The following is a 27627-nucleotide window of genomic DNA, read 5'->3' as shown; positions in this document are numbered from 1 at the left end:
GCTTCTGGTTTATATTATACATCAGTTGCTTGTGCATAGGGCCAGTCTGAGTCAGCCTCCAGGCCTGGGTGTCCTGAGTGCTCAGGAAAGACCTGCAAAGCTCAGACATCCTTGACATCTCTTCATAAACCGGCACTGCTACCTCTAACCTCATTCACAACGGTGAGTACAAGATGTGGGTTTGGAGATCCAATCTGCCTTCCTTTCTTATCTTTTAGATTCTCTTTGGTGAGGTGCTGAAGGCGAACCGTGTGCCAGGTACTTCTGTGTGGGATTCCACTTTACCCCACATCCATCCTGTGGCTTCACTGGGGCCTCGGTTTACCAGTGAGGAAGCTGAGATTCAGAGAGAGTGAGAGGCCTTTTTGTCCCTCAGCTGAGAAGCAGTAGAGCTGGGATTCCAACCCAGGCTTGTTCAAGCCCACAGTCCATGTGCTAGGCCACAACACCGTGCAGATTCTGGGAGGAAATCCCACTTTTGATGAGCGGCACTTTTCACAGGGCGGATTTGCCCCAAGAATATTTTTGATACTGAACATCCTGCTCTAAACATTCTGGATTTTTTTATACATTGCCTAAATATGATTGATAAAAGTAAGAGAGGAAAAGAGGTTCCAGATGTAGGGTACTTGAGGAGATAGGCTGCCAAAAGGTGGCCTGAGTCTACTGAGTGGATTGGCAGTGACAAATACCATCCATTTATAGAGGAGACAGCGGAAAAGGTAGAAAGGACAGAAGGTAAACGATACCATTTACATTTGTTGCTTTTATTACTCTTGGTTCCACTTCCTTGGACACCTTCCCTGCCTTGCCCATCAGACATATTCCTATACATCCTTCAAGCCACAGACAGAATGTGACCTCCTCTAAGAAGTGACTTCCCCGACAGAGTGAGGTTCTCCCACTGTGTCTTTCTTGGTATCCACTCATTGAGGGCAGGAACTGTGCCTTTCTCTCTGAAGCCATAGAAGCTAGACACAAACCCTGGCTATAAGACCCTGGGCAAGCTACTTAATCTTGCTCTTCCTCAGTTTCCCTCTTCTATAAAATGGGAGTAATAGTGGTACCTACAGCCCTGGGTCTGTTGTGGATCTTAAATGAGAGAAGGAACACAAAGTGTTTAGCACGGGGCCAGGCACATCCTAAGAACTCATCAGTGATATTTATTACTATTTGTAACACTGGGCCTTGGCCCATCGAGTAGATGTACGACGTTCAGGATTTGTGGAAGGAAGAAAAGCTAAAAGAGAAAGGGGGAGAGAGTGGGAAACAACCCAACCAGCTGCAGAGATCATCTCTAACTAGGTCAGAGCCAACCTGATATCTTGGCACTGTGGCTGCTGCACACCTTTCCCCACCATCCCAAGTCAAGACCAAGAACTCTTATCTCTCCCTTCCCAGAAACCTAATGCCCTGCACCACACCTCACCCAGCTCTGCAGCAAACAATGCCTCACCTGTTTGACCTGTGCTGTTCTAAAACCGACCCTAAATCTCTGCCCTGAATCACACCTGTCAGGAGGAGGGACTCCAGGAGACCTGGTACCGCCCGCTTCTGGCTCAAGGAAAATCAAGTCCCTGTTTCTCCTAACCTGGCTCACCTGGTGGAAGTGATTCCATTCAGGTGGACTGGGAGAAAGGTGGCCCACTGATTCACTTGGGATCTGCACTGTGTGAGACAAGGAGCAGTCACAGCACAGACAGCAGACATTGTCCCCAGGTGTCCTGTGTACCAGGGCTGCACTAAGCACCTGCTATGCATTTTCCTGTGACCAGTCCTTCCTGCAGCCTCAGGAAAGTGGGCTCCTGCTTCTTTCCTTTGACAGGGCCCATGCAGTCTAATCAGGTGGTCGCACGTCTCTACTGAGGACCATAAATGAGACTGGGCCGAACTGAGGCACGTAGTAGCGTGAAACTAAGAATATAAACTACCTCATATTTTTATATTGATTACAGATGGAAATGATAACATTTTGAATATATAAGATTAAGCAAAATATTAAAATTAATATCATCTGTTGCTTTTTCCTTTTTTAATGTGGCTACTAGAAAATTTAGAATTAAACATGTGACTTGCACTGTGCTTCTATTAAAAAGCACTGGATTAGAGGACCACCCCTGACGATGGCCCAGCCTCCGACCCAGGCCAATCTGTCGCCACGGCCTTGCTCTTCACTTCTGTGCTGAAACTTCACTTGTACACTAGTACTATTGATAGAACTGTCCCAGTGCTGGGATTCAGCAGTTCGCACCGGTTCAGCAAAACCAATACCTAATTTTTTTGTTGAGTTCAGTGAACTGGTTGTTAAAATGACACTTGTAATCAGGGTTCTCTCTAAAGCAGGCACCTGGGCAGCCGCCCAATGTGGAAATCACAAATTTACATTCCTTACTCTTTTTATTTTATTTTTATTTTTAATTTTTTTTTTGTTTATTCATTTTAGAGACAGGAGAGAGAGAGAGAGAGAGAGAGAAAGAAAGAAAGAAAGAAAGAAAGAAAGAAAGAAAGAAAGAAAGAAAGAAAGAAAGAAAGAAAGAAAGAAAGAAAGAAAGAAAGAAGAGGGGGAGGAGCAGAAAGCATCAACTCCCATATGTGCCTTGATCAGGCAAACCCGGAGTTTCAAACCGGTGACCTCAGCATTCCAGGTCGACGGTTTACCCATTGTGCCACTGCAGGTCAGGCCATTCCTTACTCTTTTTAATGTTTATCTGCGCAACAGCGTATTCTAAGTGTCTGTAGTAATGTTTATTCTATCCATAGGTGAAAAACATTCCAAGTGAGGATGCCAATCAAGAAGCAATATGGAAATATCTTAATTAACAGTTCTGTTGTTTTTGTCAGCTATTATTTAATATTTTTTCATTAATATTTTAAAACTCTTTTATAACATAATCTAGTTTTGTGTACCTCTCTAATTGTTATTTAAGTAGTAAATGCATGAAATTATAAACCACCTTTTGGTATATCGGGGTTTTTTGTTTTGTTTTGTTTTTTCAGAGACAGAGAGAGAGTCAGAGAGAGGGATAGACAGGGACAGATAGGAATGGAGAGAGATGAGAAGCATCAATCATCAGTTTTTCATTGTGACACCATAGTTGTTCATTGATTGCTTTCTCTATGGGCCTTCAGCAGACCGAGTAACCCCTTGACTGAGCCAGCGACCTTGGGTCCAAGCTGGTGAGCGTTTGCTCAAAGCAGATGAGCCTGCGCTCAAGCTGGTGACCTCAGGGTCTCAAACCTGGGTCCTCGGCATCCCAGTCCGATGTTCTATCCACTGTGCCACCGCCTGGTCAGGCAGTATATCTTTTTTTATATACTTAAAACAGTAATTAGGGTAAAGAACTGGTTGTTAAATTATTTGAATGCCACCTCTGGGTTTTCCCCACACGTAATGGGGACCAAACATAAGAGTTCCTGGGGTGGAGCTCCCGGGGAAAAAGAAAATATGTTCCCATCTTTCTACAAGTGGATGCAACCGTGTGTGTGTGTGTGTGTGTGTGTGTGTGTGTGTGTGTGTGTGTGTGAGTGAAATTTAAACCAGGTCTGTCTGACCCCAAAGATTGACCTGTTCCCTCTGCCACCTCACCCAGGGCTCCCACACTTCACAACCTAGAGAGAAGCTGGTCTCAAGTTGTTCGAGATTGGATTGAAACCCGGACCCTGGCCTGTCATGAACAAGTTTCATTGTATTGCATTCAAGGAGAGCTATCTCCCGGAAAGGGACTAGGAGTCAGATAAAGAGAAAGGCAGGAATGCCCACACCTCAGAATCAAAAGGACTCTCGGCAATTCTGTGGTTCTATACCTGATCTCACAGATGAAGATGCAGGTTTCAAAAATCTTAGGCCACTTGCCCTTGGTCACACAGTTAAGGGCTAAATCAGGACATTAGGTCAAAGTCTGCTTTATTCTTCCATCAGTGTTTATTCCCCTTTTGTTCTGATTGTTTGGGTCTCGCCTTCATTTTAGTTGCAGTAATTGCCTTCACAGGGCACATTTGATGCAATTCCTAGGCCTTGGACTGTCTCCTCCTGTTTGGGCCCCACCTATTTGTGTCCTCTGTCCTTCCCAACCTCTTTCATACATCACTCCAGCCCTGTGAATATTTGTTCATTCGCTGGCTGCAAACCTTTGTTGTAGCCCAGAATTTGAGCATCTAGTTTCCATGCCCATTTCTGGTTTTCTGACCCATTTTCCTAGTGTTGCTCCTGTTTGAAAACAATGCCTATGTCCATGTCTCTTAGTCTCGTTTTTATGGACAAGAATGTGGTGGCTACCGGGGGGGGGGGGCGGTTGAGGGTGGGAGACAGGGGAGGGGAGGAGCACAAAGAAAACCAGATAGAAGATGGTGGAAGACAATTTGACTTTGGGTGATGGGTATGCAACATAATTAAATGTCAAAATAACCTGGAGATGTTTTCTCTGAACATATGTACCCTGATTTATTAATGTCACCCCATTAAAATTTTTTTAAAAGTGGCAAAAAAAAAAAAGAAAACAATGCCTAATGACCATCTCAAAGGAGCTGGGATCATAAGATTGAGGTTTGTAAACCAAGCTTCGAAAATGATTTATTGACTTGCAGAAATTAGTTAGAAACTATATCTTATTAATCTAATTAGTCTTATTAACCCTTGATTCCAGAGATCCTGATGGTTCCTGGCACTGTAGAGATGCCCAATAAGTGCTGTGGACTCTTATGTCACTACCATAATTATACTTACAACCAAGCTACCAGCTGTGTGCCAGCTGTGGGTCTAGTCCTCCATGCACATAATCTTCTATGGTGGTGCTATGAAGAGCCCGTTTTACAGATCTGGCTACTGAGGCTTATAGCAATTAAGTGACTTTCCAAATTTATTCAGTTGGTAATTAAAAGAGTTACAGTTAGGTTACTGTTATAATACGTGATCTGATATAAGTATTCTAAACTAGAAGGTTTCTGGTCTGGTTCTGCCACTAATTCATTTATGATTTTTGTTTAGGCACTTCACCTTCCTACATCTCAGTTTTCTCGCCTGAGGTATGTGCTGGTTAGGGTCACTAAATTCCCTTTAAGAGTACTTTTCAGTGCATCTACATACTACCACCGAATGACCTACAATGCCATGACTTGGTTACCAAATGAGAAAAACTATTTTCCATACAATTTTTTAACAAAAATTTAAATTGTATCACAGTAGCTAATTACGGTAATACTAACAAGCAATACAAATCATTATATTTAAGTTTAAGGTGAAATTAAAGTTTTAAGCAAACACAGACAACATTAAATGCCTTGCTCATGTTTAGTTCACTGCTATCAGTCATGGATTACCACAGCCTGAATTTTGGTTCGGGCTAGAGTGACATTTTTATTTTTTAATTCCATTTGAAATATCTTTACTTCTAGGCAAAATTTTCCTATGGCTGAGCAGTTTCTTATAAAAGAAAAAACAACCCTCACAGATAGCAATTCTCTAGTGCAATAATTCCTAAACTGTATTTTTTGGTTTAATAATAAGTGTTAACAAAGACCTGTCTTATAGTCAAACAATGTAGGACATCGTGGTATAGATTTCTTCACCTCAAAGCTTGGGGAAGCCTTTACCATCTAATATGTCTTGAGACACCACTATAAGAGTGCACCAGCTCCAAGAATTGTTTAAACACAGAACACTGAGGATGGAATAGGAGGTGGGATGAGGCTGGAGGTAGGGGTTGGTGTGGGGAGACTAGGTCGGGGAACATGGTTCATGACTAGGATTTTATGGACTAACTTCTGTGATATCCTAATCTAGAAGCTTCTCTCCAGTTTTGGCTCTTTTCTCGTATGACAAACTACGTCTGATGTGTATGTGGGTTTTTTTTAATAGAATCTTTTTAAAGATATTTGTGTTTTGTACAGTTCTAATCAGTAGAAACTTTCTGAACCACAAGCAGAAGCTGAAAGAGAAAAGCGAGAGCCCCAGCCTTGTGGGACATAGTGGTATTCCAGCCTACCTGCCAGTCATTACCCAGCTCTTAACAGTTTCATTAGGCCTTCGCTTTCTTATGAGTTTGCTTCCACACAGCTCCCTAGAAGGAATGTAGATCCAGACTATGATGCAGGAACTATTAACATACCATTATTTTATTTTATTTTTTTACTTAAATGAAATCATTGTTTTAAAAAACCCAAGTGAGACTACATAGACCACTTTCAGTCAGATCCCAAAGTGCTTTAGGAATCTCCCTGGTTTTTCACATAGGTGATGTGAGGCTAGAGCCTTTCTCCTGCTCTAACAAGAATGGTAAACACAGAAAGTCAGGCAAAAAGTGTGAATTCACTGAATATTATTAGAACCATAACCCAAGCCCAGGGTAGCTATTAGTGTGGCCAAGGATATCAGCCAGAGGGAAGGTGTTTCGGGAAATGCGAGGATGGGACAGTCTGCACATGCTGGTTCCGGTGGAGCCCTGGAGGCAAACCAGAATCAGATCATGACCTCCTAGGAGCCTTGACCCAAGTGTTTACTATTATTTCTTAGTAAGAGATTAGGAAAGGTAAGTTTGTTTACATGTACACGTGAATATGAGATTGCTCAGGGTCGAAGGTTAGAAACATTGGCAAAGTGCTGACTCAGGGAAATCCACAGAGTTAAAATGGGAAATAAAATGGGACTTGTGTTTGATTCTGGTCACAGGTTCAGATTGTGATTACTGCTCAGCTGGGCCGTTCCTGCAGCTCCACCAGGTCTTGTTCCTCACAGAATGGGTCTGCTCCTACCGCTGGTGCTCTGCTCCTTGGCTGCGTGCTGCACAGCTACCTCGGAGCCCTTGTCACCTTTCGTCTCCCGTGGCTGCAACGACACAGATGTACTGGCTGTGGGGAGCTTTGCCCTGCAGGATATCAACAGTGACCAAAAGGAAGGCTATGTGCTGAGCCTCAATCGAGTGAGGGATGTCCATGAACACAGACAGGCAAGTGACAGTCCCCTACCTGAGGCAGGTGTTTGCACCAGCTGCATGAGCCAGCTAGGGGTTGAAATCTGGAGACACATGTTGGCAGGTGCTTCCCAAATTAGAAACCTGCTGAGAATGCTCTGCTCCCCTTTGCTAAGTTGTATTATATACTCTTATTACTGTTCCTAGGAACAAGGGCAAATAGTACCCTACCCTGACACTTGTCCAGTGTTCCACAGTTTATTAGAAATCATCACAAACATGATAGCCTTCGGCTCTGCCATAAACCAAAGGCTATTTTGGCCAGTCTTTAGGGGTTTCTGCTTCATTGGGATGTGGTGCCTTTTTCCACCCCTTCCCACAGGCTGGTCTGGGATCTGTGTTCTACCTCACACTGGACGTGTTGCAGACTGAGTGTCATGTGCTCAGCAAGAAGGCATGGAAGGACTGTAAAGTGAGGATGTTTCATGAACAGGTAAGTGCTACGTCCCAGGAGCTCTAGGAGAGAAACTAGATGTCACTTGTCTACAGGGTGAAGGTTGTTCAATGTGTTCCATCCTTTATATGTCCTCCTTTATAATTCCTTGGACATGGTGCCCATATCGTTATCCAATTCTGTTGCACGAAACAGAATTCAGTCAGAGGAATTTCTGAGAGTCCCACCGGGGTGATAAACCTGGAATTGAAAAGTTATCCCCAAATTGTTTTCTACTTCTAAGACTCTTCCATAGCCTCCAAACCTGTGTTTACATTATGAGAAGAAAAGCTGTAGCATTCTGGATGTGTGTTTAAGGAAGACAATGGAAGCAATAATGAGAGAGCTTTTTTATTTGTTTTATTTTGCTTTAATTTGTTTTAATGAACACTGACATGAAGTTTGAGGCTGGGGAAAGGAAGGGCTTATACTATGGGAGCTCTCAAAGGTGCTATGGAACGATCTCCTGGAACCATAGAACCTGAAGAACCTCAGAATTAATCCTTTAAAAATGACCATTGAAGAGGCTTAAAGATAATAATTTTTATTTGTTCTCAGCGATCATGAGTTATTTCCATTAATTGCTAAGACACGTTTGAGTGCAAGATTGTGTTTAGAAGTAAACCATTCGATCATGATATTTTTTTGAATCGTTTAATAAGATTTATCAAACTGTACCTATCCAATTTTGATGAGGCATTTCTTAGAATCCCATTTATCCTGTTGTGAATTATATTTGTAAAGGTGACAGTAGCTGCTATAACACATGCCCTAAAAGTGTATGCAGATTCCAGTATGTTACAAGTTTATTTTTCACTCATGTAAAGTTCAAAATAGAAATTCCTGATCAAGAGGAGGCTTTCCTCCAGGAGTGACTTGGAGACCCAGGTTCCTTCCACATTGTGGCTCTAGACTCTTCCTGCTTCAACTCATGGCTTCTGTGGTTACCATGCTCATCTGCACAAGCTATCGAAAGAGACAGAGCATGGAGGACAACTTATACATGAGAGATCTTAAGGGCCAGACCTGGAAGTGATTACAGTCACTTCTGCTCACCCGTCCCCCTTTTTTGGTAATTCTTTTCCAAGTGAGAGGAAGGGAGATAGAGAGACAGATACCTGCATGCACTCCGTCGAGGACCCATCCAGCAACCCCTGTCTGGGGCTGATTCTGCTCACCTTCTCATTGTTAGAACTCAGTTATACAATCACATCTAATTGGGAGGAGGGCTAGGAAATGTAGTCTAACTGGGCCCAAGGAGGTTAAACTGTTTATCAGCTGGCAATTTCTCATACCCAAAGCCACCAAAATTGACCTTAAGTTTTTCATTATTTAAAAATAAAATGTCCAGCCCTGGCTGGTTTGCTCAGTGGATAGGTGTGCCCAGCGTATGTCCTGGGATCTATCCTGGATGGATCCATCCATCATGTCAGGGCACACATGAGAAGCAGCCATCTGCTTCTCTTCCCCTCCCTCTCCCCCTTCTCTCTCTCTTCCCCTCTCACAGCCAGTGGCTCAATTGGTCCAAGCATCAGCCTGGGCGCTGAGGATATAGCTCAGTTAATTTGAGCATTGGCTCCAGATGGGTTGCCAGGTGGATCCGAGTCTAGGTGCATGCAGGAGTCTATCTCCCTTCTTCTCACTTAAAAAGATAATAAAATAAAATAAAATATCCAATTTCATTTTGGTGGTATTTTAAAAAGTCAGAGTTTATTCTAGCAATGTCATAAAATGTGTTTGTTGATTCTAGACTTATGGTCAATGCAAGGCAATATTTTACGTTAACAAGCCAAGAAGAGTTCTCCATTCACTTGCTTACAACTGTACCCTTCGCCCAGGTAAGAAAATACTCTGATTTTGTTTATTTTAATGAAAGATCTAAAAAGAGAATTAAGCAGAGCTATGCCCAGAATATATAGCATTCTCCTGTCCTTACTTCCTATTCATACCAAGGCCAAGTTCCTAATATATCCCATATTTGCCTTCCTTGTGAAATTCAACATACACTGCTCTTCTTCCCACAGTTAGTCTCCTAAGTCCCCTGCAATGGTTTATTCATGAGTACTGCATTAACTCCTCAATCTTTAGTCTGATGTAAATGACATCATCTCCACACTGGTCCCAAAGCTCTTTTTCTAGCTGTCTCTGCCATTACTTTCCTGACTACACCAACTCAGACTTCATTCAACTCAATCCCTCATTAATTTATGAACACATACTGAACTTTCCAATCTCTGCATCCTGCTGTGCCTTTTCTTCTGCTGAGCAAACCCTCCCCTTATACGCCCTGCCCTTGGAACTCATATAGATTTTTTTAATTGTATACTTTATTGATTTTAATTTACTGTGTTTACATAGATTCAAGTATCCCCCCCGAATGCATCCCCCCTCCCCCAAACACCCTCCCCCCTTCCCTCTAGGATTTGCTTTTCTGCTTTCTATAACGCTGTGTTATGTATTTATAATTTTTTTAATATTAATATTTTTTATTAAATTTAATGCAGTGACATTGATAAATCAGGGTACATATGTTGAGAGAAAATATCTCTAGATTATTTTGACATTTGATTGTGCTGTATACCCCTCCCGCAAAGTTAAATTGTCTTCTGTCACCTTCTATCTGGTTTTCTTTGTGCCCCTCCCCTCCCCTAACCCCTCTCTCCTTCTTCACCCCCTCCCCCCTCCCCCAACCCCCCCCCCCCGCCCCTGTTGCCATCACATTCTTGTTCATGTCTCTGAGTCTCATTTTTATGTCCCTTCTATGTATGGATTCATCTCAGGTTTTTTTCTGATTTACTTATTTCACTCCGTATAATGTTATCAAGGTCCATCCATGTTATTGTAAATGATCCGATGTCATCATTTCTTATGGCTGAGTAGTATTCCATAGTATATATGTACCAAAGTTTTTTAATCCACTCGTCCTCTGACGGACACTTGGGCTGTTTCCAGATCTTCGCTATTGTGAACAATGCTGCCACAAACATGCGGGTGCATTTCTCCTTTTCGAGCCGTTCTATGGTGTCCTTGGGGTATATTCCTAAAAGTGGGATAGCTGGGTCAAAAGGCGGTTCGATTTTCAGTTTTTTGAGGAATCTCCATACTGTTTTCTACAGTGGCTGCACCAGTCTGCATTCCCACCAGCAGTGCAGGAGGGTCCCCTTTTCTCCACATCCTCGCCAGCACTTATTCTGTGTTGTTTTGTTGATAAGCGCCATTCTGACTGGTGTAAGGTGATATCTCATTGTGGTTTTAATTTGCATTTCTCTAATGATTAGTGATGTTGAGCATTTTTTCATATGCCTATTGGCCATCTGTATTTCCTCTTTGGAGAAGTGTCTATTCATCTCTTTTGCCCATTTTTGGATTGGGTTGTTTGTCTTCCTGGTGCTGAGTTTTACAAGTTCTTTATAAATTTTGGTTATTAACCCCTTATCAGATGTATTGTCAAATATGTTCTCCCATTGTGTAGATTGTCTTTTTATCCTGTTCTTGTTGTCTTTAGCTGTGCAAAAGCTTTTTAGTTTGATATAGTCCCATTTGTTTATCCTGTCTTTTATTTCACTTCCCTGTGGAGATAAATCAGCAAATATATTGCTCCGAGAGATGTCGGAGAGTTTACTGCCTATGTTTTCTTCTAAGATGCTTATGGTTTCATGGCCTATATTCAAGTCTTTTATCCATTTTGAGTTTATTTTTGTGAGTGGTGTAAGCTGGTGATCTAGTTTCATTTTTTTGCAGGTAGCTGTCCAATTTTCCCAACACCATTTGTTAAAGAGGCTGTCTTTACTCCATTGTATTTCCTTACCTCCTTTGTCAAATATCAGTTGTCCATAGAACTGTGGGTTTATTTCTGGGTTCTCTGTTCTATTCCATTGATCTATATGCCTGTTCTTATGCCAGTACCAGGCTGTTTTGAGTACAATGGCCTTGTAGTATAAATTGATATCAGGAAGTGTGATACCTCCCACTTTATTCTTCTTTTTTAAGATTGCTGAGGCTATTCGTGTCCTTTTTTGGTTCCATATAAATTTTTGGAATATGTGTTCTATATCTTTGAAGTATGTCATTGGTATTTTAATTGGTATTGCATTGAATTTATAAATTGCTTTGGGTAATATAGACATTTTAATGATGTTTATTCTTCCTAACCATGAGCACGGTATATGCTTCCACTTGTTAGTATCTTCCTTGATTTCTTTTATCAATGTTTTGTAATTTTCCGAGTACAAGTCTCCTTGGTTAAGTTAACTCCTAGGTACTTTATTTTTTTGGTTGTAATTGTGAAGGGGATTGTTTCCTTAATTTCTCTTTCTGACTGTTCATTGTTGGTGTATAAAAATGCCTCTGATTTCTGAGTATTGATTTTATATCCTGCCACTTTGCTGAATTTATTTATCAGGTCCAGTAGTTTTTTGACTGAGACTTTAGGGTTTTCTATATACAATATCATATCATCTGCAAATAATGATAGTTTTACTTCTTCTTTTCCAACTTGAATGCCTTTTATTTCTTCTTGTCTGATTGCTGTGGCTAGGACTTCCAGGACTATGTTAAATAAGAGTGGTGAAAGGGGGCACCCCTGCCTTGTTCCTGATCTTAAGGGGATTGCTTTTAATTTTTGCCCATTGAGTATGATGTTGGCTGTGGGTTTCTCATAGATGACTTTTATCATGTTGAGGTATGTTCCCTGTATTCCCACTTTGCTGAGAGTTTTGATCATGAATGGGTGCTGGATTTTATCAAATGCTTTTTCTGCATCTATTGAAATTATCATATGGTTTTTCTCCTTCTTTTTGTTTATGTGATGAATCACATTGATTGATTTACGAATATTGTACCAGCCTTGCCTCCCCAGAATAAATCCCACTTGATCATGGTGTATGATTTTTTTCCATATATTGTTGGATCCGGTTTGCTAATATTTTGTTGAGGATTTTAGCATCTATATTCATCAGAGATATTGGCCTATAATTTTCTTTCTTTGTGTGGTCTTTGCCTGGTTTTGGAATCAGAATTATGCTCGCCTCATAAAAGGAGTTTGGAAGTCTTCCTTCCTCTTGAATTTTTTGAAATAGTTTGAGAAGGATAGGAGTTAGTTCTTCTTTGAATATTTGGTAGAATTCCGTTGTGAAGCCATCGGGCCCCGGACTTTTCTTTGTTGGGAGTTTTTTGATAACTGTTTCGATCTCCTTTGGTGTAATTGGTCTGTTTAAGTTTTCTGATTCTTCCAGATTGATTTTTGGAAGATTGTACGTTTCAAGGAATTTGTCCATTTCATCTAGGTTGTCTAGTTTTTTGGCATACAGTTCTTCATAGTATTTTCTTACAATATTTTGTATTTCTGTTGTGTCAGTTGTTATTTCTCCTCTCTCATTTCTAATTTTATTTATTTGAGTCCTCTCTCTCTTTTTCTTGGTGAGTCTACTTAAAGGTGCATCAATCTTGTTTACCTTTTCAAAGAACCAGCTCCTAGTTTCATTGATCCTCTGTATTGTTTCTTTAGCCTCTATGTCATTTATTTCTGCTCTGATCTTTATTATTTCCTTCCTTCTACTACATTTGGGCTTTACTTGCTGTTCTTTTTCTAATTCTTTTAGATGCAGGGTTAAGTTGTTTATTTGAGCTTTTTCTAGCTTCTGAAAGTGTGCCTGTAGTGCTATGAACTTCCCTCTCAGCACTGCTTTCGCTGTGTCCCATAAATTTTGAGTTGTTGTATGCTCATTGTCATTCGTTTCTAGGAATTTCTTTATTTCTTCTTTGATCTCATTCTTAATCCATTCATTATTTAACACCCTGCTATTTAGTTTCCATGTGTTTGAGAATTTTTGAGCTTTTCTGCTGTGATTCATTTCTAGTTTCATGCCGTTGTGATCGGAGAAAGTGCTTGATATGATTTCAGTCTTCTGAAATTTGTTGAGAGCACTTTTGTGCCCTAACATGTGGTCTATCCTAGAGAATGTACCATGAGCACTTGAAAAGAATGTATATTCTGCTGCTTTAGGGTGAAAGGTTCTGAAGATATCTATTAAATTGAGTTGATCTAGTGTTTCCAATAAGTCTGCTGTTTCTTTGTTAATTTTCTTTCTTGAGGATCTATCTAGTGATGTTAGTGGGGTATTGAAATCCCCTACTATTATAGTATTGCTGTTGATCTCGCCCTTTAAATCCATCAAAATCTGTTTTATATATTTGGGTGCTCCTATATTAGGTGCATAGATATTTATAATAGTTATATCTTCCTGTTGGATTACTCCCTTTATCATTATGTAGTGGCCTTCTTTATCTCTTACTATATCCTTTGTTTTAAAGTCCAATTTGTCTGATATAAGTATTGCTACCCCAGCTTTTTTTTCATTTCCGTTTGCATGAAATGTTTTTTTCCATCCTTTTACCTTCAATCTGTGTGTGTCTTTTGTTCTAAGGTGTGTCTCTTGTAGACAACATATGTATGGGTCCTGTTTTCTTATCCACGCAGCTACCCTATGTCTCTTGATTGGATCATTTAATCCATTTACATTTAAGGTTATTATTGATATGTAGTTGTTTATTGCCATTTTCTTCTTTAAAGGTGTATTCCTTTTTCTTTTTTTTTTCTGTATTCTTTTCCCACTTTATCTGTTTACACCAGGCCCCTTAATATTTCCTGCAGCATTGGTTTGGTTGTAATGAATTCCTTGAGTTGTTTTTTGTCTGGGAAGCTTTTTATTTCTCCTTCAATTTTAAACGATAGCCTTGCTGGATAAAGTAGTCTTGGTTGTAGGTTCTTGTTCTGCATTACTTTGAATATTTCTTGTCATTCCCTTCTGGCCTCAAGTGTTTCTGTTGAGAAGTCAGATGTCATCCTTATGGGGGCTCCTTTGTAGGTGATAACTTTTTTTTCTCTTGCAGCTTTTAATATTTTATCTTTATCGCTTAGCTTTGGTATTTTAATTATGATGTGTCTTGGTGTAGGTTTCTTTGGGTTTCTCTTTAATGGAGTCCTCTGTGCTTCTTGGATTTGTGAGAGTTTCTCTTGCATTAATTTAGGGAAGTTTTCAGCTATGATATGATTGAACAAAATCTCTATCCCTTGTTCTTTTTCTTCTTCTTCAGGAACCCCTATGATGCGGATGTTATTTCTCTTCATGTTGTCACAGAGCTCTCTAAGAGTTTCCTCTGACTTTTTGAGTCTTTTTTCTCTTTTCTTCTCTGCTTTCATGCCTTCATTCCAGTTGTCTTCTAACTCGCTGATTCGATCCTCTGCTCTATCTATCCTGTTTTTAATTCCTTCCATTGTGGTCTTTATTTCTGATATTGTATTTGTCGTCTCCAACTGATTCTTTTTTATACTTGCTATTTCTTTATTTAGGTTTTCAAACTCCCCCTCCACTGTTGTTCTAAGATCCCTAAACATCCTTACAATCATTATTTTGAACTCCGCATCTGGAAGTTTGATTATTTCCATATCACTCAGTTCATCTCTCGAAAGTGTCTCTTGTGGTTTCATTTGGATTGCACTCCTTTGTTTTCTCATCTTCTTCTTCTTCTTTTTTTTTATTTGTAGAGTTGATTGAGTCTAGGCTTGGTGTTGTCTGCCTCCAGTTTTCAGTTGTGTTATTTTTAGGTCTTCCTGGGTTGGTATCAGCTATTATTTGTAATCCACTTTCGGATTTGGGCAGCTTTGAAGTCTTGATTTGTTTGTTTTCTTAACAGGTGATAGTCTTGTTAACTGATCTCAGCAGGGGGCTTCCTTGAAACTGTATCTAGGAATGCTGTGGGTGTAACCTGAGACGCTGAAGGTCTCTTCCTCCAACTAATCTCACTGGGGGCAGGGTTTTTTCTCTCAGCTTCAGTAGGGGGAGGTGTATCTCAGATCTCCATGGAGACCTGAGTTACTGCCCCTCCTCCCCACTTCTTGTTTTCAGCTGTGTCTTGTTGTGCTGATTGGAGCTGGATAGATGTCCGGAGATCTCTGATCCAGAAGCACTTCAGCTCTGTTTTGTGAAAGGTTCAGTCCCTCCCCCAGCTATGGCCGCCTCCAGCACGAATGAGTCAGCTTTTTTATTTTGTTTCTTGCATATCTTAGCCTCTCACAGTCTGTCCCTCTCCCTGTCTTTTCCACTTGGGAGATAAGCTGGTCTTTTCAACCCACCTTGCTCCCTGGTCGCCAGGTAAGTGGCTGTGAGCAGTAGTTTCTGCTCTTTTTCCTCTGTGAAATCCTCTCTGGGCTCTCAGCCTCACCCCCCTCCTTCCCTTCCTGTAAGCAGAGGAGATTCAGGCACTCCTTACCAGGATTATTGTGGCTTCCTCTTTGCTCCTTGGTTTTTGAGAGCTGTTCTTGCAGTTCAGTGTTGGTTTTTCATGCTGATTTTTTCTAAATTGATTCGTGTTCCAGTTTGGTGTTGAGAGCTGGGTGTCTGTGCATCCGCCTACTCCGCTGCCATCTTCTCTCTGTATTTATAATTTCACCAATCTCTTTCCCTTCTCTGATCCCATCCTCTCATCCCCTTTCCCTCTGTCCACTTTCCCACTGATCCCTTTGATCCCACCTCTGCCTCTATTCTGTTCCTCAGTTCACATTGTTCATTGGATTCCTCAAATGAGTAAGGTCATATGATATTTTTCTTTCTCTGACTGGATTATTTCACTTAGCATAATAGTTTCCAGATCCATCCATGTTGTTGCAAAAGATAAGATTTCCTTCTTTTTCATGGCCTCATAGTATTCCATTGTGTATATGTACCACAGCTTTTTAACCCACTTATCCACTGATGGACACTTTGGCTATTATAAACAATGCTGCCATAAATATGGGAGTGCATTTCTTCTTTTGAATAAATGATTTGGTGTTCTTAGGATATATTCCTCAAAGTGGGATGGCTGGGTCAAAAGGCAGTTCGATTTTTAATTGTTTGAGGAATCTCCATACTGTTTTCCACAGTGGCTGCACCAGTCTGCATTCCCAACAACAGTGCAGGAGGGTTCCCTTTTCTCCACATCCTCACCAGCATTTATTCTGTGTTGTTTTGTTGATGAGCGCCATTCTGACTGATGTGAGGTGATAACTCATTGTGGGTTTTTATTTATTTATTTATTTATTTTTTGCATTTTTTTTTCTTAAGCTGGGAACAGGGAGTGACAGTCAGACAGACTCCCGTATGCGCCCGACCGAGATCCACCCGGCACGCCCACCAGGGGCAAGGCTTTGCCCACCAGGGGGCGATGCTCTGCTCATCCTGGGCGTCGCCATGTTGCGACCAGAGCCACTCTAGCGCCTGAGGCAGAGGCCACAGAGCCATCCCCAGCGCCCGGGCCATCTTTCCTCCAATGGAGCCTTGGCTGCGGGAGGGGAAGAGAGAGACAGAGAGGAAAGCGCGGCGGAGGGGTGGAGAAGCAAATGGGCGCTTCTCCTGTGTGCCCTGGCCGGGAATTGAACCCGGGTCCTCCACACGTTAGGCCGACGCTCTACTGCTGAACCAACCAGCCAGGGTCTCATTGTGGTTTTAATTTGCATTTCTCTAATGATTAGTGATGTTAAACATTTTTTCATCTGCCTATTGGCCATCTGTATGTCCTCTTTGGAGAAGTGTCTATTCATTTATTTTGCCCATTTTTTGATTGGATTGTTTATCTTCCTGGTGTTGAGTTTTACAAGTTCTTTATAAATTTTGGTTATTAACCCCTTATCAGACATATTGTCGAATATGTTCTCTCATTGTGTGGTTTGTCTTTTTATTTTGTTCATATTGTCTTTAGCTGTGAAAAAGCTTTTTAGTTTGATAAAGTCCCATTTGTTCATCCTATCCTTTATTTCACTTGTCTATGGAGATAAATCGGCAAATATATTGCTCCAAGAGATGTCAGAGAGCTTACTGCCTATGTTTTCTTCTAAGATGCTTATGGTTTCACGACTTACATTTAACATCGTGGAAGAAGCAGCATTGGCGGCGGTCCTTAAAATATCGATAATGATTTTTTAATGATGTTCTCCATTCAGGAAAGGAACAAATTCTCCTGTTCTCATTTCTATAAAACTTAAACCTAACCACTCATGGAGCATAGACTATGCACAGCCTTGATTTGAAGTCTTACATCTTATTTCATGTAGAATATTTTATGCCTTTTTTCTTCCTGCTACAACGACCCTGAGTTCCTATCAAGTGTAAGGAATCCAAAATATTGTTGAATAAATGAATAAATGGACTAAGAATGAAGCTGAAGCTAATGGCATTTTAAATATGCACATGCATTCATTCTGAGTTCTTTGGAAAGCAAGCATCTGGGGCATGGGAAAATCAGATATGACTACTTGTCAAACTATTAAGTGCATGTGACTCTCTTGGTGGATCTTGTTCAAGTACAGACTCTGATTCTATAGATCTGTGGTAGGGGATGAGAGTGTGTTTCTTTTTTTTTTTTTTTTTTATTCATTTTTTAGAGAGGACAGAGAGAGGGAGAGAGAGAGACAGAGAGGGAGAGAGAGAAGAGAGAGAAGGGGGGAGGAGCTGGAAACATCAACTCCCATATGTGCCTTGACCAGGCAAGCCCAGGGTTTTGAACCGGCGACCTCAGCATTTCCAGGTCGATGCTTTATCCACTGTGCCACCACAGGTCAGGCGAGAGTTGTTTCTAATTAGCTCCAGGTCATAACAATATCGCTAGTTCCTGTGAGGGACAAGGCTACAGAGCAAATATTTTATTAGCCACAGTTTAAGTTTCCTGGTTGTGAAGACCAGACTTTCTTAAATTAGAAAACAACAACTAATAAAACAGATCAGGATGCAGAAGTCATGAGTACCAGAAGTATGTGAGGTCAGAAAGTGACACGTGGGGACAGTGCCAGGAGTGACAAGCTGTGGCTGCTAACTCTCCCATAGTGCATCCAAACACACTCAAATAAATGCACAATTGATCAATTGTTTTGCTCTGCAGAAAACAACTTGCAGACAAGTCTGACTTCCACCTGGTTTTGTCACCCCCAGCTCCTCCCAGTCAGAAATTCTGGCTGTACCATTAGAATGAATTCTACCCAGTCAGACAGTGATGTGGCCAATTTTTGTTTCCTGGGTCACTTGCATTTTTTAACCAGAGGGAGAGTGCTTCCAGCTTTCATATCTCATTCACTCATTTATTCATTCAACAAGCAATTACTGAGCACTTATATTATCTTAGGTGTTGGGGACTAAAAGGTGATTGAGGTATACCAAAACTAAAATTCTCACCTTTTAAGATATTCAGCTGCCTTACAGAGTCAATAATGATAAAAGATATTGAGCTACTAATTGGGAAATGTTTTTTTTTACCACTATAAACACATATATTATGTGTTTTTAAATAAAATTCCTAGCATAAAAAAATTTGTGTGAGGTAAAAACAATCTTGCTTTGATTTTGTTTATAAATTATGAAAGGAGTACATGCTCTTTGCAGAAAGCTCACTGCTGACAGAGAAGCTTCAGTCCAGATCGTGCCTTTCCCACGCCGTCCTTGCCGAAACTGAGTTACCTTTTTATTTCACTCTTTGCTTCTGTTGTGGTCATAGAATTCAGAGGATTAAAAGTCATTAAGGATCTTTATTTTTAAACTGCTCTCTTTGGCATCAACAGTTCCTCGAAGAAAGGTTCAGTTCATGTGCCCTGATTGCCCCAGCCCCTCTGACTTATCAGAGCCCAGAGTTCTGGAAGCTGTCACTGAGTCCCTTGCAAAATACAACAGCGAGAGCGCCTCGAAGCAGTATTCTCTCTTCAAAGTCACCAGGGCTACTAGCCAGGTAAGGCCGAAATGCCCAGTTACACGAACAACGTGTCCCATGACTGCTGCTATCCATTTCTAAACTAAGAGGAGAATATTAATGCCCTTTTTTTATTAGAATGCAGGAGCCTCTCCTCACTCCCTACTTTGGTAGACCTGATGCACATTGAATTATGTTTCAGTTTCTGAGTTATCCCATGGGATTTCCAAGAGTTGTGGGATTTGATTTTCCTTCATCATCCTTATGGCAAAAATGAATATAGACTCATAGTTTCTTTGGTTCAATATTTACTGCTAGATTCTCATACTGATTGCCCATGGAGCTCATTTACCAAGTCAACTTCTGCTCCATGTTAAGCCCTGGAGAGGATGTTGAGTTCTATGGGTTAGGGCAGTGGTCGGCAAACTCATTAGTCAACAGAGTCAGTATCAACTGTACAACGATTGAAATTTCTTTTGAGAGCCAAATTTTTAAACTTAAACTATATAGATAGGTACATTGTTATTAACTTAATTAGGGCACTCCTAAGCTGGCCAAAGAGCCGCATTCAAGGGGCCAAAGAGCTAGCTGCATGTGGCTCATGAGCCTCGGTTTGCCAACCATTGGGTTAGGGCAGGGGTCCCCAAACTGCGGCCCCCTGAGGCCATTTATCCGGCCCCCGCCGCACTTCCAGAAGGAGCACCTCTTTCATTGGTGGTCAGTGAGAGGAGCATAGTTCCCATTGAAATACTGGTCAGTTTGTTGATTTAAATTTACTTGTTCTTTATTTTAAATATTGTATTTGTTCCCGTTTTGTTTTTTTATTTTAAAATAAGATATGTGCAGTGTGCATAGGGATTTGTTCATAGTTTTTTTTATAGTCTGGCCCTCCAACGGTCTGAGGGACAGTGAACTGGCCCCCTCTGTAAAAAGTTTGGGGACCCCTGGGTTAGGGGAAATGGAGTCTCATTTGTATTTGAATTATGTTGATATTTATCATATAAAAAACACTCATCTAAAAAAAAATCTACTTGAAGAAAATAAGCTCACCCAAGGGAAGTTTTCTAAATTCCATTCAAATCATTAAGAATGGAAGAAAGGAATGCTTATTATGTTTTCTAAATAACAAAATCATGATACATGGTTCAATCATGGTGGGAATTATAGGGACAACAGGAGACCTGTGTTGACAATGACTGTGGGAATGTCTGGTTTCTGTAAATGTAATGCTGTCACCCCTCAGTCATTTCTCTACATGAGAGGTTTGAGTTTTGTTTCTCAACTCTTGTTTCATACCAGTGGGTGTTTGGCCCCAGCTACTTTGTGGAATATTTAATCCAAGAGTCACCATGTACCAAATCTCAGGCCGCTTGTGTACTTCAGCTTCCTGACTCTGGGGTGAGTATCTACCTAATGTAGGATTTGTGTTCATAGATCTATCTGTGTGTATTGAGCATAAACTATATATGAGCTGTTGTAATGCATAAGAAACTTTTCTTCCCCTCAAGTAGTAACTGACTAGTTAGAAATTGTACTGGCCCAGATATAAGAACGTTTGATTGTGAGGGCAGTTTTCATCAGCAATATTAAGCCTTTGCAGAAAATTATCATAGAGGATCTGAAGTATAGACAACTCTCCTCAGTGCTTGGTGGTAGTCCTGCTTTTATCTGAACAAATCTGTTACATTTAGAATACACAAATGAAATACATTTGTGTTTCATTCCTTGTACTCTTCTAAGAAGGACAAAATCAAGCAGGATCTCCTTGAAAGAATGTGTCCAAGATGGGGAGAGTACCTTAAAACCATCTGACATACCTGCTAGGAACGCCAGTTGGCACAATGTGTTGTAACACAATTGGGAAAAATACATCAACAGTCTTTTCTCCTCTTATTTACTTATTTATAATAACAGCTTTATTAAGACATAATTCACACACCATGAAATTCACCTTTTTAAGGTATACAATTCAGTAGCTTTTTAGTATATTCTCAGAGTTGTGCCACCACCATCAGTATTTAATTTTAGAATATTTTCATCAGCCCCCAAAGAAATGCCATATTCATTAACAGTCATTATCCTTGCCCCCTTACCCAAGTCCCTGGAAACCAGGGACTATTTACTATCTCTATGACTTTACTTTTTTCTGAATATTTCATATAATGAAATCATACTATATGTGACCTTTTAAATACGTCTTCTTTCACTTAGCATAATGTTTTCAAGGCTTATCCATGTTGTAGAATGTATCAACACTTCATTTCTTTTCATTATCAAATAATATTTACTGGTTTGGATATACCATATATTGTTTATTCGTCAGTTAATGGATATCTGAGTTTCCTCATTTGAGCTATTATAAATAATAGGTCAAATAATGTTATGAACCTTTATATACAAGTTTTTATGTATACATATGTTATATATCTTGGATATATACCTTACACTGGTATTGCTGGGCCATATGGTAACTCTCCGTTTAGCCTTTTGACTAACTGCCAGAGTGACTGCATCAGCTTCATAAACCCATCAGCAATATGAGGGTTTCAATGTCTCCACATACATGCAAATACTTATTTTTATCATCTGTTTTTTATTATTAAAGTCTTCTTTAATAAAAAGGATCCAGAGAGAAAAGGGATGATAGGGTGATAGGATGGGATGAAAACAGAAAAGCAAATCCTGGGTATGAAGTAATATCTCATTTTGGTTGTGATTTACATTTCCTTCATGGCTAATGATGTTGAGCATCTTTTAATGTGTTTCTTGAACAATTGTGTATATTCTTTGGAGAAATCTCTATTCAAATCTTTTGCCCATTTTAAAATTGGACTATTTATCTTTTTATTGTTGAATTGTAAAGAGTTCTGTACATATTCTGGATACAATCCCCTTATCAGACATATGTTTTTTAAATATTTTTTCCATTGTCTAGATTGTCTATTCACTTTCTTGATGACGTTCTTTGAAGTACAAATTTTTAAATTTTGATAAAGTTTTAGTTGTATTGTTTCTTTTGTTGAAAGTGTTTTTGGTGTCATATGTAAAAATCCATTGCTTAATCCAAGATCACTAAGATATATTTCTATGTTTGTTTGTCTATGACCCATTTTGAGTTAATTTTTGTATATGACATGAGGTAGGAGATTCCATTTGTTCTATTGCATGTGGATATCCAGGTGTCCCAGCACTATTTATTCAAATGACTATTTCTTCCCTCATTTAATTGTCTTGACACACTTCCTGAAGATCAATTGGCCATATATATAGGATTTATTTCTATACCCTCAATTTTATTCCACTGATCTGTCCCTCTGTCCTTACAGTACTACCACTGTATCTTGAATACTATAGCTCGGTAGTAAGTTTTGAAATTGAGAAGTGTGAGTCTTCCCATTTTTTTCTTTTTCAAGGTTGTTTTTATAATAATTTTAGGAGCTACTTGTCAGTGTCTATGTTAAAAAGACAGTTGGGAATTTGATGAGATTGCATTGGATCTGTAGATCGAGGTGGGAAGAGTTGTCATCTTAACAACATTGAGTCCTTCAATCTCTGAATATGAGATGTCTTTCCATTTGTTTAAAACAATGTCTTTCATAATTTTCAATGTACACGACTTTTATTTACAGGTATTTTTACACCTAAATATTTAATTCTCTTTGATGCTACTATAATGTATTTATCTTCTAATTTTTTTAAGGTTGTTCATTGCAAGTTTATAGCATTACAATGGATTTTTATATGCTGACTTTGTATCTTGTAAACTTGCTGAACTCATTTATTAGTCTAATGATTTTCCAGTAGTTTCCTTAGGGTTTTCTATATACAGGATCATGTCATCTGCAAATAGAAATAGTTTACTTCTTCCTTCCCAATTTGCATTTATTAATTTACTTATTGCCAATATTCCTGCCTAAAACTTTCAGTGAAATGTTGACTAGAGGTGGAGACATTCTTGTCTTCCTCCTGTTTTTAGGGGGAAAGCACTCAGTATTTTTGTAGTGTGAGGAAGGGATCAAGGCTTGTTCTTTCATTCTTTCTCTCCCTCCTGCAATCTTTTGCTTAATTCTAAATCTTCCATGTTGTAAGAAGAATAAAAGAGGCTTAGAGAAAAGAATACAAAGTCTTTTTACATGACTAACCCTGCAGCTGTCATTTTCTCTTGGACTTCACTGGCTCTTTTTGAAACAGGCTCCGGTGCCAGTTCTCTCACGTGGTACGGGTATGAGTTCATCTGAATGTCTTTTCCCAGGAGGGTGATAGATTCCCTAGCTGACTCCTTGGAACTACCCCTTCTCAGATTCAGCATCACATTTTTTTTTTTACTTTTAAATGCCCTATATCTGGAAGTCCCTTCAGGTGAGCACATTCAAAATAATACTACCTATGACATTTGCTTGTCCCACGCAAACCTCACACATTTGTACTATGCCAGACGATGGCAATAGGCTTCCCTCCCTGTCCTTTCTCCATACCATAGTAAGCTGCTTTACCTGAGATCCTGCTCTTAGACTGCACTGAGAGAGAAGCAGCCTCCAATCTCCATAGCCCATATGTCCCTAAACTCTAGGATTCATATGTCAAGCTTGCCCTCAAACTCTCTTTCTGGGGTCCACTCTAGTTTCAGCACCAGGTAGGCCTCTCAATTATGATAGTTCAACAAATCCTAGTCTGAGTGGGAGGGGCCAGACTCTACTTGGTACCAGTACCTGCAATCTCTCTAGAAGGTTCTCTTAGAGGCCTTCCCTTATGTCATGTGGTGATAAAGAGGAGAAGGGAAAGGCTTAAGTTCTATTCTCCAAGAACTTCCTACATTAATGGATTTTCTCACTTTAAGAAATTTCTAATCTTCTCTTCATATAGTCTGGTGATAGAGTAATATTCAGACGATATCTTTAGACCCATTTTAGTAAATTCTAATACTGTATTTTAAAAGTCTTTAGAAACTGAGGCAACATTTTATTATAATATTCTATTTACACTTGCAAATATGTGTACTCTATGACTCCAAAGTTTCTCTTCCAGTAATTTACTCTAAGGAGTTAACTAGGGAGATATGAAAATATATAGCTTCAATGTTTCAACAAAACAAATGAGATACAATCTAGTGTCCTAACAAAAGAGAACTTGTTAAATAACACAGAGGAATATTAGGTAACCATTATAAAGATCATAGAAAACTATACAATGCCATAAAAGAATTTTCACAATATAGAAAATGACAAAAGAGAGCTATAAAGTAATATATAGTATAATTTTATTTTTTAGAAGAAAAAATATATCTGCATAGAAAAAAGATTAGAAGAAAATAAAGCAAATCATTGCAGAAACAGGTACCTTTCATGCAATTACAGGCCTTTTTATTTTCTTTCTGTTTACCCACATTCTAAATAACTCTTATATGTATAATAAGAAAACAAAATTATTTTATTTTTAAACATAGAGAAGTTGAAGAAACTGAGAGTGGTTTTGTCTGAGAAGAATAAATATAGGTAGACCATGCATAAAGGGCTGCTATATATGAGAATCAAGAACAAGTTTTTTTAATTGATTTTAGAGAAAAAGGGAGAGAGAAACATCGATTTGTTGTCCCACTCATGTAATGTAAGTCCTGAATGGGGATCAAACCTGCAACACTGGCACATTGGGACAATGCTCTATCCAACTGAGCTGCTCAGCCAGGGTGAGAACAAGTGTTTTTAATGGACCTAAAGGTAGAGGTAAGGCCAAGAAGTAGATGTTCTACAGACACAGACTTGCACTCAATGTAAAGAATTTTCTAAGAGTTAGTTCCTCAAGAAGTCTGAAGTTTCCCATCATTGGAGACAATGTAGCCTTGTTTTGGTGGTTACTTGTAGGGACAATCTAGAGAGATTGGCTCTGCGCCTGCCCATTGCATGGTAGTGGCATAAAACTGTTGACTGGCTATGTGTCCACACAGGCAGAAAATAGGTTGAGTTTTGTTTAAGGTCATTGATAATTGTAAAACTCAACATTGTATCTTATCTTTCTTTCTCACTCACTCTCTCTTTCTTTTTTTTTTTTTTTTTTTTAGCCTGTTGGTCTTTGCAGTGGTGGTCTGAGTAAAATGAACTTAAAAAAATATGTCTCCGTGAGCTGTAACTTCTTTGAATCACAGGTATTTTTCATTCTAGTTATTTGTCTTCATGTACAAAAAAAAAAAGTATATGATCTAAATTTTAGCTTTCCCTACTCCATCCTCTCCTTTTATTTCTTAAGGTCCATTATGACCACTGTATTCAGGCTGCTCTGTGGTCACACCCACAGGATAGATGCTTAAAGACCTGTCACTCTTTGTTTTAGTCACAATGTGCTCCTGTAAATAAATGACTCTTTCAGAAATAGGGACCTACTAGTTTGGATGGCTCAGGACTCTGAGACATTAAATTTGATGTCTCGAAGATCCTTACACTGAACTGAAAGGAGAAGTTATTTCCATGGAAAGTTTTAGTCCCTTTTTAGAAGTATTTATTGAGCACTTACTATGAGGCAGCCTGATATACATATTATTGAAAGAGTGGCTGAAATAGGCCACCAGGATTCCAGTCCCACTCAGCTACCTGTGAGCTGTGTGATCATGAGCAAATTTTTACTTCTCTGAGTCATGGTGGCTCTTCTGTGAGTGGGATTTCAATGCCTACCTCATTCAGTTCCCTGTGAGAAACAAGTGAGAAGACGTGAATAAAGGGTGCTGGATTGGGCCCGGCACAGAATAACCAATTAGTAAAAAGTGGCTGTTGCTGCCACTACTAGGCACAGGGAGACAGCTAGCTCTCTGGGACTTTGAATAAACCATTTAACTTCTCTGAATCATTGTTCCATTCTAGATTTGTGAAACAAGCTCTTATCTGTTTTAATTTATGACCTTTGAACCAGAGGCCCATCCCTTTAGTTGGTCTCCCTTTGAAGCACTTCATCAGAAAGACATAGAACAGCTTAACCTGGTCCAGGTACAGCAGAGATTTCTCTGGGAGACGTCCCATTAATGAAAATGTTCTTGTTTCAGGCTCCCACCCCTGGGGGCGAAAATTCTGCTAACCAGGGACCTGCTAACCTCCCCAAGGTGGAAGGGCCCCAGCAGCAAAACACAGAATCCACCCACTCACCTTCCAAAGCTGTGTCAAGAGGATCTGTCCAATACCTTCCTGACGTGGGTGATGAGCAACCTGAAGATTCCCAGGAAAAACCTCCTGTTGAGGCCTTCCCTGTGCAGCTGGATCTAACCACAAATCCTCTGGGAGAAGCCGTTGATGTCTCTTCCCTCTTCCTGGGGCCTATGAGTGAGAAGTTGGTTGTCCTGCCTTTCCCCAAAGAACAAGACTCTGCTGAATGCCCAGGACCAACCAAGAATGCCAACCCTCTTGTTCTCCTGCCATGAGAATCACATAGAGGATTCCATGGGGATACGGTGCCCTGCAGGAGGTGAGAGGTAGTGGGGAAGGGAGACTGAGAGGCAGAAGGTTTGAACATAGAGAGTGGCTAATAAAGTGTGTCTATTGGACTCTCTTGGTCTCATTATTTTGGCTGGAAGTGGAAATGAGACTGAATCCTCCACATGTACACTGCGACGCACACCTTCTAAACCATCCAAGATATCATTCCGTGGATAAATGCCTCTTACATCTCCCACCCTTCCCTTTGTAACAATTACTGACTTTTAGCCAGCTGTCTCTGGTGTAGGACCTGCCACACTTAGGAATGTCCTCCTTTTCCCGGACAAGAGCTTACTATGATTTTTTTTTATCAAAATGAGATGAAAATTGAAGGATACCAAGAGACTGAGATTCATCACAGAGTTTCGTGCTCCTTTTATTCTATAACTATTTCAACACCAAGTATTGGTCAGCTATTGTCTTCACAGCCTTCATCCTGAGGTGGAATTTTTTTTCTTACCTGTCTCTATAGTCTCCAATCCCAGAACTCGATCAAGTCCCTTAGCAATGAGGGCTGATTTGAGAGACAGTTTCCTGTGGCCCTGTGGTTGAGCCTAGGGAGAATCAGATATTGTTCCCAGTTTGTTTAGAGAAGAAATGAAGAATAACATTCTTTCCCAATTTTTTCACTTAAAAAATGAAAACATATATGTATATAACATATATATTATATATGTATATGTATGTTTATATACATCTACACAAAGATATATGTAATACATACAGATATACACATACATATATTTTTTGAAATATGAGAGGTGTTATGAGCTGAATTGTGACCCCCAAAATTTATATACCAACGTCCTAACCCCCATTATCTCAGAATGTGCCTGTATTTGCACACAAGGTTTAAAGAGTAAAATGCAGCCATGAAAGAGGGATATAATCCAATATGACCGGTGTCTTTATAAGAAGAGGGGATCAAGACATCGATGAGCACAGAAGGAAGACCATGTGGGGACACAGAGAGCAGGTGGCCACACAAGCCAAGGAGAGAGGCCTCAGAAGAAACCAACCCTGACACTTTGATTTCAAACTTGAAGCCTCCAGAACTGTGAGA

The 27627-nt window shown here is 39.9% G+C and overlaps 1 protein-coding gene across 1 annotated transcript; it reads left to right on the top strand.

The window, feature by feature from the left end:
• FETUB (fetuin B) lies at positions 1 to 26632 on the top strand. Its single transcript, XM_066241732.1, has 9 exons — positions 1 to 162; positions 4985 to 5022; positions 6665 to 6941; positions 7288 to 7398; positions 9149 to 9236; positions 18986 to 19149; positions 20410 to 20508; positions 25166 to 25249; positions 26138 to 26632. The coding sequence occupies exons 3-9, from the start codon at positions 6732 to 6734 to the stop codon at positions 26507 to 26509; spliced, it is 1128 nt and encodes a 375-aa protein (XP_066097829.1). The 5' UTR covers positions 1 to 162; positions 4985 to 5022; positions 6665 to 6731; the 3' UTR covers positions 26510 to 26632.
• Positions 26633 to 27627: the final 995 nt, after the last annotated feature.

The sequence above is a fragment of the Saccopteryx bilineata genome, chromosome 8 (assembly GCF_036850765.1).
Source record: "Saccopteryx bilineata isolate mSacBil1 chromosome 8, mSacBil1_pri_phased_curated, whole genome shotgun sequence".
Lineage (NCBI taxonomy): Eukaryota > Metazoa > Chordata > Mammalia > Chiroptera > Emballonuridae > Saccopteryx > Saccopteryx bilineata.
This window is presented reverse-complemented; position numbering and strand designations above follow the sequence as displayed.